General features: G+C 39.1%; 1 protein-coding gene across 1 annotated transcript in view; it reads right to left on the bottom strand.

Moving 5' to 3' along the window:
- Positions 1-600: 600 nt before the first annotated feature.
- Positions 601-15918, bottom strand: part of CHSY3 (chondroitin sulfate synthase 3) — a 319402-nt gene continuing 304084 nt past the window's right edge. The window contains exon 3 of the mRNA XM_075541493.1: positions 601-3014. Within this exon, the coding sequence (XP_075397608.1) occupies positions 1452-3014 (1563 nt within the window). The 3' untranslated portion in view covers positions 601-1451. The remainder of the gene's footprint in view (positions 3015-15918) is intronic.

Here is a 15918-nt window from a genome sequence, read left to right as displayed (position 1 = left end):
ACTACGGAGTATAAGTTATATCTGTGGACATTATTACATTTTGATTTTGGAACCAAGCAAATGTATTACATATTCAAAAATTAAATTTAAAAATATACTTTTATGAAATCATCTTGCACAAGTCTTGGTTTCCTTTAACAGTGTTTAAAAGATAACGTTTTCTCTAGAAACTGAACATAATCAGCTCAGTTAAGTTCAAAGAATGATATATGAAATCAATTTTGAATGGTAGTTCAGTTTAGAAGGATGACATAACATATAAACTTAAATGAGATATCCATTTTTAAAATAATTGAAAGTGATCATTATAAAATTGATTTGGATTGCTGTATCTTTGAAACATCCACCAGCCCATGTGAAAGGCTAGCTCTGATCCCAATGCTGAGGAGACCGAGGAGAGAGGTGTCTCCCAGACTGCACATTTTTGTAATGAAGAACTTGCTCCTTATAATCACTTGGGAAGCGTCGGTTTGAAAACATAGTAATAAACAGCATGCCCGTAAGCTCTTGTTAACATTTCCAGCCTTTGTTGAAAGCATGTTTGTTGAGAGTGACATTTAAGCAACACATCAAGTGTGAGTAAAAGGAAACAACACATTTGCAGTTTTTGAAAAAGAATACTGTTATGCCTGTATTTTATTATAAATAACCAGGTTCTGTCATATTTTATCTTCTTGCCAGCAAATGAAGGACATTGTTTCATAAAGCTTCTAAAATGTACATGAATATTTAATTAAATCATATTTCCTTGAGAAAATAAAGTTCATTCGCATTTATAACAGACAGTTGTGAGGAGTTCATAATTGTCATAAGACCAGGGTAGCCAGTACCGGTTGCTTGTAGAACAAAACTCCTCAATTTTTAAAACATTTTTTAAAAAATAAACATACAATCATAGGTGTTCATTTACTTTAAAAATCCTAAAGATGAAGAAAATTATCGTCTATATATTTAAGTCCTTGTATAAATTACAAAACTCAAGTGTATGTTACAGAGTCCCTTCCCCATAGGAAGCATAAAGCACTTTTGTGGTACCTTTCCCCAGTAAATATTTGTATCACATTGAATTTGACAAACAAAATAAACGTCGAGATTGCCTCTTTAGGTCCCAAGGAAACATTCTTCTAAGTAAGCTCTCCTGATGAATGAGCTTCAAAAGTCATTTGATTGCCATGGTTTAAACCAATCTTGAATAAAGTTATAAAAAAAAAGTTAACACACATATTGACTTCAGTAGAAATCTGAACTATCAGTGAACTGCAGACTCTTCTTGCTTGAGGTCAACAAACACCCTTTGGAAGACAACCAAGAGTAGTTTCAGACCACGACAACACAAATAAAATAACAACAATAATAATAACAACAATAATAATTATAATAAAATAAAAATAACAACAACCAACAATGAGGTAAACTCCCCTTTCAAAAGGCAAAGCGTGTTGCCTGGACTGTCAGGAGAGAGTTCGATTGTACCTGACACCCAAATGTTTTTCTAGCCAGAGTTCAGCCAGTTGCATGGTCGAGGCAAAAGCACTTGCCTTGGACCCCAAGCACATCTTATACTGCTTCGGGTCCAAGTTCGGATCGCAATGAACTGGGTGGAAAATATGCACCACTCCTACATCTTGACTTCGGAAGGGCCTTAAGCCAGATGAAAGAACTTTGTTGTAGAGATCTACATCTTCCAGGCCCCAGCCTTGTATTGAGGTATCAAAGCCACCAGTGCCCAGAAGATCACTCTTATAAATACAAGTGATTCCATATCCGTAGTCTCTCCAAAATCCAGTCGTCTCTGAGAAAACGAAATCATCATCAATGGGAGGCTTGCCCCTATTGGTTACCTTTGGGTCATACTGGCTAAAGATGATGGGGTAGTACACCTGTTGTCCCTGAACTGTGTTGTCTCTACATCGTTGGAGAAAATCTCCTCGGAAGATCAAGTCAACATCGCAAAATAGCAGCAAAGTGTCGTTGTCAAACTGGGAAGAGGCCATTTCAAGACCAAGACCCCTGGAAAACTCTCCCTTAACGGGGATCAAGGTCATTTCTGCATTAGGATACTTGTTCTGATATTCCTTTACCAGGTCAATATGATTGCTAGAATCTTCGCCAGAATCTCGACTGAAAAGGATGATGACCAGTTTTACATTTTGCTTTGGGATAAGGCAAATAGTTTCAAAGTTCTCCATGAATCTCAAGAAAATGTCATACCTTCCTACGAGAGGAACCAGAATGTGTATTTTCTTTGCATCCTGTCCCCCCATCCCTTTGGCACCTTGAGAAGAGGAGAGCATCTTTAAAGAATCAGATCTAAAGGAGAACGACTGAGTTCCACTGTTAATGCTCTCCACCAGGCTGCTGACATCTAACTCGCCCATTTCTCTGAAGAAAGGCTTGCTGAACAGCTGCTGGAGGTACGCGTGACGTCTCACTGGCACGGTCAGTTTTCTGCCCTTGTGTCTTTTGTATAAGAGGAGTAAATCTAAAATATATTCCACCCCATGCATGGGATCGACCCTGCGGTAGCCATACTGAATTTCCTTGAAGTCAATGAGGCGTCCTCTACTCTTGGCATTCTCATTGATGATCTCCATCACCTGTAGCACAGTGTCGTCCAGAGCTGTTCTGAGGATGCTGTTGATATTCTGTCGAGGAGGCTGATTCTCAGCTGTGGAGTAAAGGAGCTTCCCTGTCAGAAACTCCCATTCGATCACTTCATCTCTGTCCCGAGGCTGGAAGTGGTTAAACGAAGGCATCACTCCGAGCTGCTGGTCCTCTTTGCTCACTTCACTGTTACTGAGCTTGCTCATCAGCGCACTTTCCCGGTGGAGCTGGATGGTACGGTAGCGAAGTTCAGAAATCTTGCGGCTGAGCATGTAATTATGCAGCCTGTACTGGTATGCAGGCCTCTTGTTAGGATGAAGGGTTATGGCGGCATGGATTTTGCTATTGTGAAGGTCTTGGATATAACCCTTGCGATTGTGTTCATAATTTTCATGAAAGAGTTGCTGCATCTGGAAAGAAGAAAGAGTGTTAGGATGATTTTTTAAAGCAATAAACTTTAAATATTTAAATTAAACTGCTGAATAAAATATGTATATGCTATTTAATAACAGAAATCACTAGAGAAATTTATATTTAAATTAAATTAAAATACTTCCAAATGTCAAATTTCAATGCTCAAATAATGCGTTCTGACCTTTAAGCTATAGATTTTAAAGTTACAAAGCTATGACCTTCTATTCACTCAAATCTCAGTCCTAAATACTAAGGAAAACAAGAATTGAATATATCCATAACTCCCATAATAGAGCATTGAGGGGAGTGACTTGGAAGAGAGACCTGCCTCTGTTAATACTGGCAGAGTTGGCACAGCATGGCTTTTCCAAAACAGGTGGTACACAATGAGAGGTAAACTAATAACTTGTTGCCTGGATAGCAACATCACGCAATTAGCTGGTTAATATTTACTCCATCGAATGTTAGGGAGTATCTTGATAGGGGGCCTTAAGCTATGCATTGATTTGCTAACCCACTAGTCACTCCACATGAGAAGGGTAAGGCCGTCTGCCCTATAGGATTTGGAAGCCCTGGAAACCCAAAGAAGCATTTCTAACTGCCCTATAGCATCCATCTGAGTCATAATTGACTACAAGCCAGTGAGTATCCTGACATACCATTTTTTGAGAAGTAGGATCTTAGCAAGACTACTTTCTGTAAAGATGAGGAACTATACCAACCTAATTTACTGATCTAAAGTATCATACACAAAATATGACATATTCAACATACATTTGAGCTAGAAAGGCTTTTTTAAAAAAAAGTAGTACATGGTCATTATCTCAGGCAGAAGCAAATGAGGGAATATTCTGAGATACTAAACTAAAATTTAAGCTGGCAACGGATTCCTCTAGTCTCCCCATTCTATAATATAGACAGTCAACGAAGAAATCTCTATCAAATCCATTCATGATAAGTGCAATAAATGAGAACAGATAAGAGGAGGTGAGGAAGGGAGAGAAAAGGGAGAAGAAGAGGAGGAAGATGCAACGATACTCTGCAAATACACTGAAGAATGAGGAGGAAGGGCGTACTCCAAACTAGAGTATATGCCGGAAATACAAAATTGATGGTCGGAAATGTAAACTTCCACCTAATTTACAATTGAAAAATTGAAGGAGAAAAAAGGAACCTATAGCAGAAAAAGATAAAAACTTTAGAGAAATCAATGAAATTGAGAACAGCCTCCTTGAAGAAGGAAATCCAGAATTAAATAGACAAGTTTAAGATAAGAATTGAAACAACAGAGTTAAGTAAAGAAAGAGAAGGGGGAAAAAGAAACGAAAACCGTCTTAGAAGTAGTAAAAAGCAGGTTTTTAGAAAGTATGGGAAGAAGAGATGAGAACATTTAGAAAAATAATAAAAAACATAAAAGGCAGGTTAAAATGTTAGCAGGTTCTGCCTGTTTAGGTATCTACATATCTCTACATACATTTCTACATCTTGATCTAGTATGTTGGGATATATATTAAAGGAAATATAAAGAATGGTCATAAAATACTTGAGGAAGCATATTGAGTAGCTACAAAAGGAAAAAATTCACAAGTTTCAAAGAATATGCCCTTAAAATAATGCAAGGTTAATTAAACACAAACACATATATATAATTAGGTTAAGATATAAATAAATAAATGAATCATACAATACACTTTAGCTAAAAGTGAGGAAGGGAGCTCTCCCCCTCTTATTGAATTGTCTACAGCAACACCCAATACTGAAAAATAGTGGCACAATGCCCAGAAAAACTATAGGGAAGAAAATAAGGGACACCTAGGTCAATGAAGCTGTTTTAAAAAATTATACCAGAAGAGTATTAAATAAATTAGTAAAAATTCATATACTTAAAATTTTAATGAATTGAAATGAGATAATATTGTTAACCTACAGAAAAGGAACAAAATAGAGGCTCCATAAACAAACCTAAACAGGACTTAAAATTTATCACCAAATCGAGGGGTACATATTGTAGCCAACTAAAAAGGGGGCGGGGAGGAAAGCAGAAAGAAAAAAAAAGATGTGTGATGGGGAATTAGGGCACTCACCCATCCAAGGGGAGGGTATTGTTTGTGTCTCCACAGGGAAAGAGGGACCAGATATAAAGCCAGTGCCAGATGTGCAGTGTGCCCGCAAGGGATGGGGAGTCAGTGGAGGGGCCTGAGGGCTCGGCCCCCACACCAGTTACGTGGACAACTGCCCTTCCCCCCAGAAGAACTTACTTGAGAGGACAGCACTGAAGCTGCAGCTAGGGGAGAGCGGTATGTCTGAGCAGAGAAATAGGAGCAAATGACTTGGGAGGAAGAGAGAGTGGAGCACATCCTGGCCCACCAGGCCTGGAGGACGATTATCCCCGTTCTGAACAGCCCATGTACAGTGTGAACAATATGGCTGATCCCACTATGAGACACGCCATCCCTTGATGGGCCAGGACCCTAAGGGGGACAACCCTGGAGACTCAGGGTCGGGACTGGCCCAAGCTGACCCTGTGACACCAAGGCAAACCACTAAAAGCGTGCTGCAGAGCACCCATGGGAGCAGAGCTGAGAGCTCCTGAGGGAGTACAAAGGACAGACTCTGGGGTCAGAGCATGGCACCCATTGGACTTGACTAAAGGACACTCTTAGAGCTGTAAAATCAGATCTTGATCTATTTACAAATTTTTCTTTCTTTTTAAAATTTTTTTCTTTTAATTAATTTATTCTTCTATGGGTAATTGGTTTCCTTTTTTGTTGTCATCGCTGAGTTCTCACTCATCGCCTACCTTGCTATGGCTTGATTTTTGGTGCATACTATTATTTCTACAGACTATCTAGATAAGATAGACTGGATGAATAGTCTGGGGGAGAAAACACGGGAGATGGGGAGGCGGGGGGTAAGGTGGTGGTGCTGACCAACACAGGGACAAGGAAGCAACAAGTGATCCAAAATCAGTGTCAAGGAGGGTGTGAGAGGTCTGGTACAGATTCTGTAAGGGCAATGTAACCGAGAGAAATTACTGAAACCCAAATGAAGGCTGAGCATGAGAGTGGGACAAGAGGAAAGTAAAAGGAAATAGAGGAAAGAACTAAATGAAAAAAGGTATTTCTAGAAGTTTAAAGACTGGAATGCAGATATTTATAGATTTAGTATTAAGGCAGCAGATGGGCATTGGTCCTCGACTCAATAACTTGCTAAATGCAAGAACTCATTTTTCTATTAAATTGGCATTCCAGATGCACACCTTCCCAACACAACTGCTGAAGAAAAATGTGTGCATAAGTGAATGTGGTGAAGAAAGCTTATGGTGCCCCGCTATCAAAAGTTATAGTGTCTGGGGTCTTAAAGGCTTGAAGATAAACAAGCAGTCATCTAGCTGAGAATCATCAAAGCCCACATGGAAATATCACACCAGCCTGTCTGACCACGAGGTGTAGAAGAGACCAGTTATCAGACATCAAAGAACTAAAAATCATACCAGTGATGCCCACCTTCCTGATACAATCACTGAAGACAAACATGTACATAAGCAAATGTGGTGAAGAAATCTGATGGTGCCTGGTTATCAAAAGATATAGCATCTGGGGTCTTAAAGGCTTGAAGATAAACAAGCGGTCATCTAGCTCAGAAGCAACAAAACTCACATGGAAGAAGGAGACCAGCCTGTGCGACCATGAGCTGTCGAAGGGATCAGGTATCAAGGATCAAAGAACGAAAAATCATATCATTGTAAACTAAGGTGAGTGCAGAGTGGAGACTCAAAGCCCATCGGTAGGCAACTGGACACCCCCTTACTGAAAGGTTGTGGGGAAGTGATGAGCCAGTCAGGGTGAGAGGTAGCAATGATGAAACATATGTTTTCTTTAGTTCTTAAATGGTTCCTCCCCCAACTATCATCATCCCAATTCTACCTTACAAATCTGACTAGACCAGAGGATGTACATTGGTACAGATAGCAACTGGAAACACAGGGAATCCAGGACAGATGACTCCTTTAGGACCAGTGGTGAGAGTAGCGATGCCTGGAGGGTGGAGGGAACATGGAGTGAAAAGGGGAAACTAATTACAAGAATCTATATATAGTCTCCTCCCTGGTGGATGGACAGCAGAGAAGAGGGCAGAAGGAGAGGTCAGACATTGTAACATATGACAAAATAATAATAATGTATGAATTATGAAGGGTTCATGAAGGAGGAGGTGTGGGGAGGGAGGGGGAAAACGAGGAGTCGATATTAAGGGCTCAAGTAGAGAGCAAATGTTTTGAGAATGATGATGGCAACAAATGTGCTTATGTGCTTGACACAATGGATGTATGTATGGATTGTGATATGAATTGTATGAGCCCCCAATAAAATGATAAAAAAAAGAATTTATCAGTTGACTTCTACAGGCCAGTTCCATGTAAAAAACAGGCAAATAACACAATTGGGCGGGTTTCAAATTCAAGTGTTCAGCAAGTGCATAAAAAAGAAGCTCCATCTCATTAATTATGAAGGTAGTGCAAATTAAAATCATAATGTGATACCATTATACTGACACAACTATGAGAATGGTTAAAACTAAACCTAATGAGAATATTATCTATTGACAGGCTGGTAGATGACTTGGAACCTTCAGACACTGCTGGGAGATTGTGATTTGGTATATTAATTGTGGGAAATTGCCAGCATCAACTAAAATGAACAGACATATTTCCTGTGACTCAAAAAATTCCACTCCAATTAAATAGAAATAAATACAAGCCCATAACAAAAAACACATACAAGGATTGTAATAGCAGCATCAATCATAGTACCCCCAAAAAACAAAATAAACTCAAATGTCCATTAGTGTCTACTCTGGAAAAATCAATGTGCAAGTCATATAAAAGGTCCCTGATGGTTCTTGTCCTTTAGACACCGGGCTGCTCACTGCAGAGACAGTGTTGAAATTCACCAGGCATTTCACAGGAGAAAGATGGAGCTCTCTGCTCCAGGAAAAGGTAGCAGTTTCAGATTAAGAGCAAAACGTGAATTTCAATGAGTGAGATAACACGACTTACAACAGTGGGTAGATAAATTCAACAAACACAATGTCAAGTTAAATAAATCCTATGCACAATAACGCGTTCTGTATGACTATGTGTGAGTTTAAGTAACAGGTAAAGCAGTTAGCTGTTAGAATAGGAATATGCAAGTGGGGGGAGGGCCTCTGGGAGGCTTATAATGATCTGGTTTTGCATCCAGGTGGTGGGCATATGTGTACATTTGTTAACCTATCAGAATGACACAGGAGCAAAACAAGGGATCCATAAACATTCATTATCTCTGCAAACACTATTTAATTTGAAATACATGTATTAATTTAGAATCCTGAAATGAAATCATAATTTTGAACTGGTAATATTTATAATACTTTTGTCTTTTATACTCTAGTTCACTAAAAAATAAACTTTATTTTAAAATATGTCAGTACATAGAAGTAAAATTAGACAGGCTTTTCTGATACTTCCATGAATGGGTGTTTACAATGAAACAGAGAGACGGAATAAGGGAGGGAGAGAGCTATCGGAGAAAATTTTCTTGAGAAAGTGGTCTCAAAGAAAGGGAGACTACAGTCAAGACACATTTTAAACCTCAGTCTTTAACCTGGATCCTTTTCTATACTCACATGTTCAAATCAATAGCATTTGACTTTGAAAAATAGAGTAGTACATAGTTCAAGATTGATTTTGGATTTCATTCAAGATGGAGTGGTTCACTTGCATCATTTTTTTCCTGAAAATTTTTTATCAGTTTTTATTATGAAACTTTTACCAATGTTATATGAAATTAAGCTCATAAAGTACAGGGGCTATTATATATCTACTTTGTAGTATTATTTTCTACCTGACATTGCTTCAAATAGTTACTTCATTTCATTTTTCATGAATTAATTTTTATATGGAAGTATATTTTAAGAAAGCTGATTGTCTACACACTAACAATTATAAAATTTATTAGGTATGGAAACTATTATTTTAAAGGTTACCATGAGTCAGAATTGACTTGATGGCGGTGAGTTTAGGTTTTCCATTACTAAGAAATAGGAACATGCTAAATTAAACAGGACACGATTTCAGAATCCAATGAACAATGGGAGGTGTATTCGACTCCCTTAGTGATACTGAAGTGAACAGCACTGCATAAAGGAGACATTTTTGTTATAGAACCAATAATATCTTAGTATTGAAATGCTTAACTAACTCCCATCAACTCAGGCTGCCTACATTGGGCTCATCTCTCTTTGCAGAAGAATCAATAGCAGAAGAACAACAGTGATGGCGTCACTGTTACACACAGCCCATTCACACATAGTAGAGCAGTGAGGAGAACATTTAGAAGTTGGTTTATTGTCTATTAAAGACAGAACAAACTCAAGTTTTCTACTTTAAATACAAGTAAGACCAAATCACAAAGGATAGACATTGCAATGCTTCAGAACTAGGTTATGGGGTCACCCAAATCTTGATTTGCATACTGGCACCACCATTTATAAGGTCTTTTCTAGTCAGTATAAATTAGGTTTGAAATGGGAAAATGTGTATCATCTTAAAGTATTTTAAAATTTTTTTAGATTATAAAGTAAACCCGAAATATTGAACATTGTGCCTGGGATGGTTAGGATTTGTGTCAACGTAGTGGAGCTGTGGGATCTGGACAAAGCCTAATGATGTCTCTTGGGCAATGGAACCTGTGTAGAAGAGACACTGGGGGGGACTGGCCACTCTTTCTTGCCCCTCTCCATCCTGCTTCCTTGGACCCTGACTTTTGGTTCCTGAAAGTCTTAGATTTACGTGACTCTGCACCCACTGGCCTGTAATCTCCCCGCCTTCCATTTTGCCTTCCTGCTTCATAAATTGGCATCTGTGATAGCCAGGAGAGACCTCCAGTGAGCACCTTGAATTAGAAGGGGCGGCTTCTTTGATAAAACGTTCTTTTTCATTTAAAGTTCTTTCTCAGAAATATTTTCGTCTCACGGTTGGTTGTTTGCTTAACTCTGGAAAGCCCAGAAAGCCTGGTGGTGGTGCTGTAACCCAACATTTATCTCACAGTGCCCCCTGACTTCTCAATCAACGGTGGAGCCGCCGCTGTGGGCACCCCCAAGTGGGGGTGCTGATTCCTGGCAACCCTGTGTTGAACAGAAGACAGCAGATCCCAGGGCTACACCATCTTCACAGTTGTTGTTCTATATGGGCCTTTTGTTGTAGTCACTGTTGATCCATCTTGTCCAGGGTCTCCCTCCTTTCTCTGCCCCTCCCTCCACTGAACCAAGCACAGTGTCCTTTGTCAGGGACTAGTCTTCTGACAACATGCCCAAGGTACTCCTCAGGCAGTCTCTCCATCCTTGCCTCTAAAGAGCATTCTGTCTGTGCTTTCTCCAAGACAGGTTGGTTTGTTCTTGTGGCAGTCCAAAGTATTTCAGTATTCTTCCTGGGCACCATAATCCAAAGATTTCTGGTTGCATAGTGGGTAAACATTGGGCTGCAGTCAGTAAGTTCAGCAGTTCTAAACCACTAGTCACTCTGTGGGAGAAAGACAGGGCTTTCTACTCCCATAAACAGTTACAGTGTCTGAAATGCACAAGGGCAGTTCTACCCGTTCCTGCAGCGCTGCTTTGAGTCGTCATTGACTTGATGGCAGAGAGAGGGACTGGGAGCACCAGAAGTCAGATGCATTGGTTTTCCTTCAGCCTTCCTTATTCAATGTGCAAATTCCACATACATATGAAGCAACTGAAAACACCATGGCTTGTTTTAGGCACAGCTTAGTCATCAATGTAACATCCGTACTTTTCAACACTTCAGGTCGTGTGGAGCAGAAAAATTTACCTAATGCAATCCATCCTTTGTTCTCTTGACTGCTTGTTTTCAAAGCACTGATGGTGGATCCAACAAGATGAAATCTTTGATAACTTCTGTCTTTCCTCTGTTTATCATGATATTCACTATTGGTTCAATGTGAGGATTTTTGTTTTCTTTATGTTGAGTCATAACTGTAGTCCTTGATTTTCACCGGCAAGACCTTCAAGTCCTCTTTACTGTCAGCAAACAACGTCGTGCCATCTGCAGAGGGCAGGTTGCTCAGAGGCTTTCCTCCCATCCTGATGCCACAGGGTTCTTCATTTTGTCCGGTGGCTCTGAGAGTTTGCTCAACATACAGATGGAATGAGCATGGCAAGAGGACACAACCCTGATGAGCATCATTCCTGATTTTAAACCATGCAGTGTCCCTTTGCTCCCTTCTCACACTGTCCCGATCCATGGACAGGAGCACCCTTGAATGTTCTGGACTTCCCTTTTTCTCAACGCTCTTCATGGTTTGTTTGGGTCCACACAGTAGACTGCATTTGGATAATCAATAAAACATAAATAAACATCTTCCCTGGTAGCTAGGTGTTAAATAACCGTTCAAGAATTTGCCAAGTCTCCCCTTAAATTCTTCTCTTTTAGCTAGGGACCTTCCCCAAATTAGAGCAGGACCCTTCATCCTATACAGTCTGACAGTGCTTGGGGGCAATCACCAATTTCGCCACATTCACTCAGGCTTTCCTGCACCTAATATTCCTTTGAGGTACTTCTCCTAACTGAGATTTTAAACTGTACAAAGGAAAAATTATGGTGAGCATTCAGTAAATCAAGGTTCAAGAAGGTTAAGTTATTTAGTCAAGGGTCTACTGGGAACAATAGAGCAATTAAAACTACAATTCTTGTCATAGGCAGTTCTGTCACCCTACACACCAACATACAGATGGAGAACATTATTTTAAGAAAAACTGAAGTTTTCTTTTTAAACTATGTTAGATTATTTGATGACCCCCTTCATCTCAGCTTCCTTTCTTTTTCAAACTATCAATTGATATACCTCCAAAGCCTTTAGCCTGCAATATACTTCAATACACTGAAAGGGAAAATCAATTGACAATAGCAAAATCACAGCTGCAATTAGCACCAATGTGCCCTGCTTGATCTCAGGGCTTTCAGTGTAGACCCTGTAATTTCACCTTGTGAGAGGAAAATTATGAGAAGATATTATTTGAGAAGAAAATCAGAGAGAAGAAGAGTAATTGTCAAGAGAAAAACATATTTTTAATATTTATTATTTCATATCAAGCTCCCAATTTATTTATAAATCATGAAAAGAGAGCATCGGGAATTTCTGGTGTGATCATAGTCACATAAATCATGATATTCTATTTATCAAATTAAAATCCTTAAAATTCAATAAGAAATTGAATGTTAACAGATGCAAGGTAACTTTTGGAATGAGGAAATGTTTGCACAACTCCATAATTTTACTAAACTGAACACTTACAAGGAGGGAATTCTGATTATTCCCCACTTTAACTATTTTAAAAATATAAGAGATGTTAAAAATAAAATAGCACAAACTCCAGATTTCAGAACAAAGAACTAGAGTAATGTACAGTCACCAAATTAGGGATAGGCTTTCCAAGGGCTGCTGAGTCTGAATCCAATCCTCTGAAACCATGCAGACACAAAAAGAACAAGCAGAAAAAAAATATATACTTCTTGAAAATATAGGCCACAAAACTTATTGTGTTTCTAATTTTGGATGAAATAACTGAGAGAACATGGACTAGAATAAGAAGGCCCCCCTATACCTTTTATTTTCAGAAAAGTAATCAAAGTCATGCAAAGAAGTAAAGAGTGAAGGCATCTTTTCAGAAAGTGCATTTAGTCTGACGTAGCAGAGAAGATCGATGGAGTTCTTAGTGGAAATCAGCTGGACTGGAACAGTGACAAACATCGTGTCAAAATAAATCTATTATGAAGAGCTTGTCCAGGAAAAATTAATTTATTTAAAGATGAGTCAGTTTTCTAAAACAGGAAAATAGTACATCACAGAACACAAGTCTCTATAGGAAACAAAACAAGATGAGATGAAGAACTCCCACTGTGTTCTATCCGCCCCACCCCACCCCACCCAACAAAAGAGAAATGCACGGGACCGAGGAAAGCATTAAACTATACTTTAAAAAATATAGCAAAAGATTTGTTTCTGTCTATGAAAGAAAAAGGCAGAAAGTGAAGCTCTTTGGGGTGTGATGTAGGATGATGTCAGCTCTCAGAACTGTGCCAGAAAAGGAGCCATGGGCAAAGCTATCATAGACAGGAAAGGAAGGAGAAGATAAATACAGGAATGCCAGTATATGCAGGATAGGAAACGGAAACCATAACACGGAAATGCATGATCACGATGGATTAGAGAGAGCGGACTGGAGGCACCACAAGAAGAGGCCAAATAAATAAATAAATAAATAGAGTGACTGAATAAGACAACTTAATTATTTAAAGATGTAGTTCAAGAAAACAATTTTAAAAAGTAGAAGTATAGTATCTATGCTGGAATAAATGTCTGGTCTCCTGATCAGCCATAGGATACAATTCTAGCCTGACCCCCACGCGGAGCCATGACGTTGGAATGGAGGCATTAGCAGCTGGTGTGGCTACTGCCCAGGCCATAGGTGGAGCATTGACTGAGAGGTTGACAACTTGAATTCACAGAGCAGATGGAAAGAAAGGCTTGGCGGTCTCCGCCTGCGAGAGCACCGCCGCCGGCATCTCTAGATGCTGCAGCGCAGGAGATTGGGACAGAGGGCATGGGTGCAACAGACATGGTCTTCGTTTAATGTCTATGTATTAAATCCACTCACTGTGCATCAGAGAAAATTAGCCCAGAAGAGTCAACACCGACACATAACATATTAACATGACTAGAAATCAAAATTAAAACCCCAAGCTCATTGCTGTCATGTTGACTCTGACTCATAATGACTCTAGAGGACAGACAGAATTGCCCCGGTGGGTTTCCATGGATATAAATCTTTATGGGAGCAGAAAGCCTCATCTTTCAAGTGCGGAAAGGTTGCCACATTCAAAATGCTGACCTTGAAGTTAGCAGCCCAGTGCATAACCCATTACGACCCCAGGGCTCAGGGATTGGGAAAAGTAAGCAGAGAACCTTTTTAAAAAACAAACAAACAAAAACCTTTAAGTTAATTAAACTAACTTTTCCACCAAATGTATATTTGGTATAAAAATGAGTTAAACTAATTTTCCTTACAGTCTGCAGATTTTAATAAGTAGTACCCATATCCAAGAAACCTATGTTTTGTTAGAGACTTTTCCAGTATCTTCAGAAAGGATGCTCAAATCATTACACAGGAGTAGATGACGCTGTCTAGTAAAGATTTCCCTTCTCTGAAATCTCATGAGAGAGGATGGATTCCATGGCAGCAGGATCTTCACCCAGGTACCTTCTTTTCTGGTCTCTCTATCTCTGCCCTGTTTCACTAGGCAAACATTACTCTTTCATTTTCTTCTATTTTATCAACACATTCTATAAACTCTGAATCAAATTACAAATGCTGCCATCTTTATCAACTACCTTTATGGAATTCCACTCTTTAGTAAACTTTAAAATCACCCAGATGTACAATTCAATGGTTTACTGACATACTGCGGAGCTATATGCTACCTTTACCCTATGGATTAGAATCATCTGAAAGAAAGGTGTGAGTCCATTTTATTTGGATGGCTCCTTAGGAGCCAGAGAGGTGCTGGATGCATCCTGCCATGAAGTATCCAGGTTCTAGAGTCAGACCACCGGGGGGGGGGATCCAGCTCTAAATCCTTTTATCCATGTGTCCTTGGATAAATTACATACTTTTCCTGAGTTTGCATCTAACTATTTGGAAAAGGAAGACAATAATTGTATCCACATTGGGAGGACTAAATTAGTACATGTATTTGAAGAAAAAGAGTTGTATAAAAGCATTTATTATGAACTGCTATTTTTGTTTTCAGTATTATGAATAGTAGGGGTGTTGAATAAACAATAAATGAGGGATGGCAACGATCTTGATTAAGTGTTCCTTGGAAAATCATTAAACTACACTGAGAATAGCCATCGTATGACTTAAGATCAACTAAGACTCAGACAGTGATTGCTAACCTGAGGGCCTGGAGCTGAAATGAAGGGAAAGAAGCAGCCAAGGTGCCGCTGCAAAAGCGGTGCATGCACATCATTAGTGTCTTCTATTAAGGAGAATGCATGACTCTTTCCATATTAAAATAAATCATTTTAAACCTAAAAATGTTAAAAACTTAATAACTAAAGAAGTTATTTCAATCTGGTACAAATTCTTCACCCACCCCTCCCCCCTCCACCATTATGCCATTAAGTTTTTCCTGAAGAGAAAAGATCTTCTAACCCGGAAAACTGCATTTGCTCTCTTTGATACGAGCTTAAGGAGAATTTGGGAAATGAATCTACTCTTGCTAAAACATAAATATCATAAGTGGATAATTTCAACAAACCACTCCATTTTGTCACAGTTTAAGACTAGGCATCTGTATCAATTATGCTGTAGCTCAGGGAAGACTTTGTTTCCTGGACTCCTCTGGAGAAAGAAAGGTCTTTACCTTTCCTGCGCTTCCATTCTTGAGTAAATGTCAGGTGGTTTGGCATCTAAATATCTTCCCCATCTGTGTTTGCCTAATCCGTTCCTTTATATCTTTTATGAGAAGACTGGAAATGCCTACATGAATGGAGTTGATTTTGACAATCCGTGATCTGTGTAAATTTTTATGGGCACGTAGAGCCTCATCTTTCTCCTGCAGAGCAGTTGATGGATTAGAACCAATGACAATGTGGTTAGCAATCCAGTGTTTACCAGATAATGCCACCTGAGCTTCCTGAGTGAAAACATACCCTACTTTAAGCCAGTTTAATTAACATAGAAATAAAACGCATTCCCCAAAGAGATTATAATCATAGACATATTAGTTAGGAATTATAATCTTTTTTTGGGGGGGAGGGTGCACATTTCAATTTATAGCAG

Source organism: Tenrec ecaudatus, chromosome 2 (genome assembly GCF_050624435.1).
Source record: "Tenrec ecaudatus isolate mTenEca1 chromosome 2, mTenEca1.hap1, whole genome shotgun sequence".
NCBI lineage: Eukaryota > Metazoa > Chordata > Mammalia > Afrosoricida > Tenrecidae > Tenrec > Tenrec ecaudatus.
The sequence above is the reverse complement of the archived record's forward strand: the minus strand, read 5'-3'. Positions and strand labels throughout refer to the sequence as shown.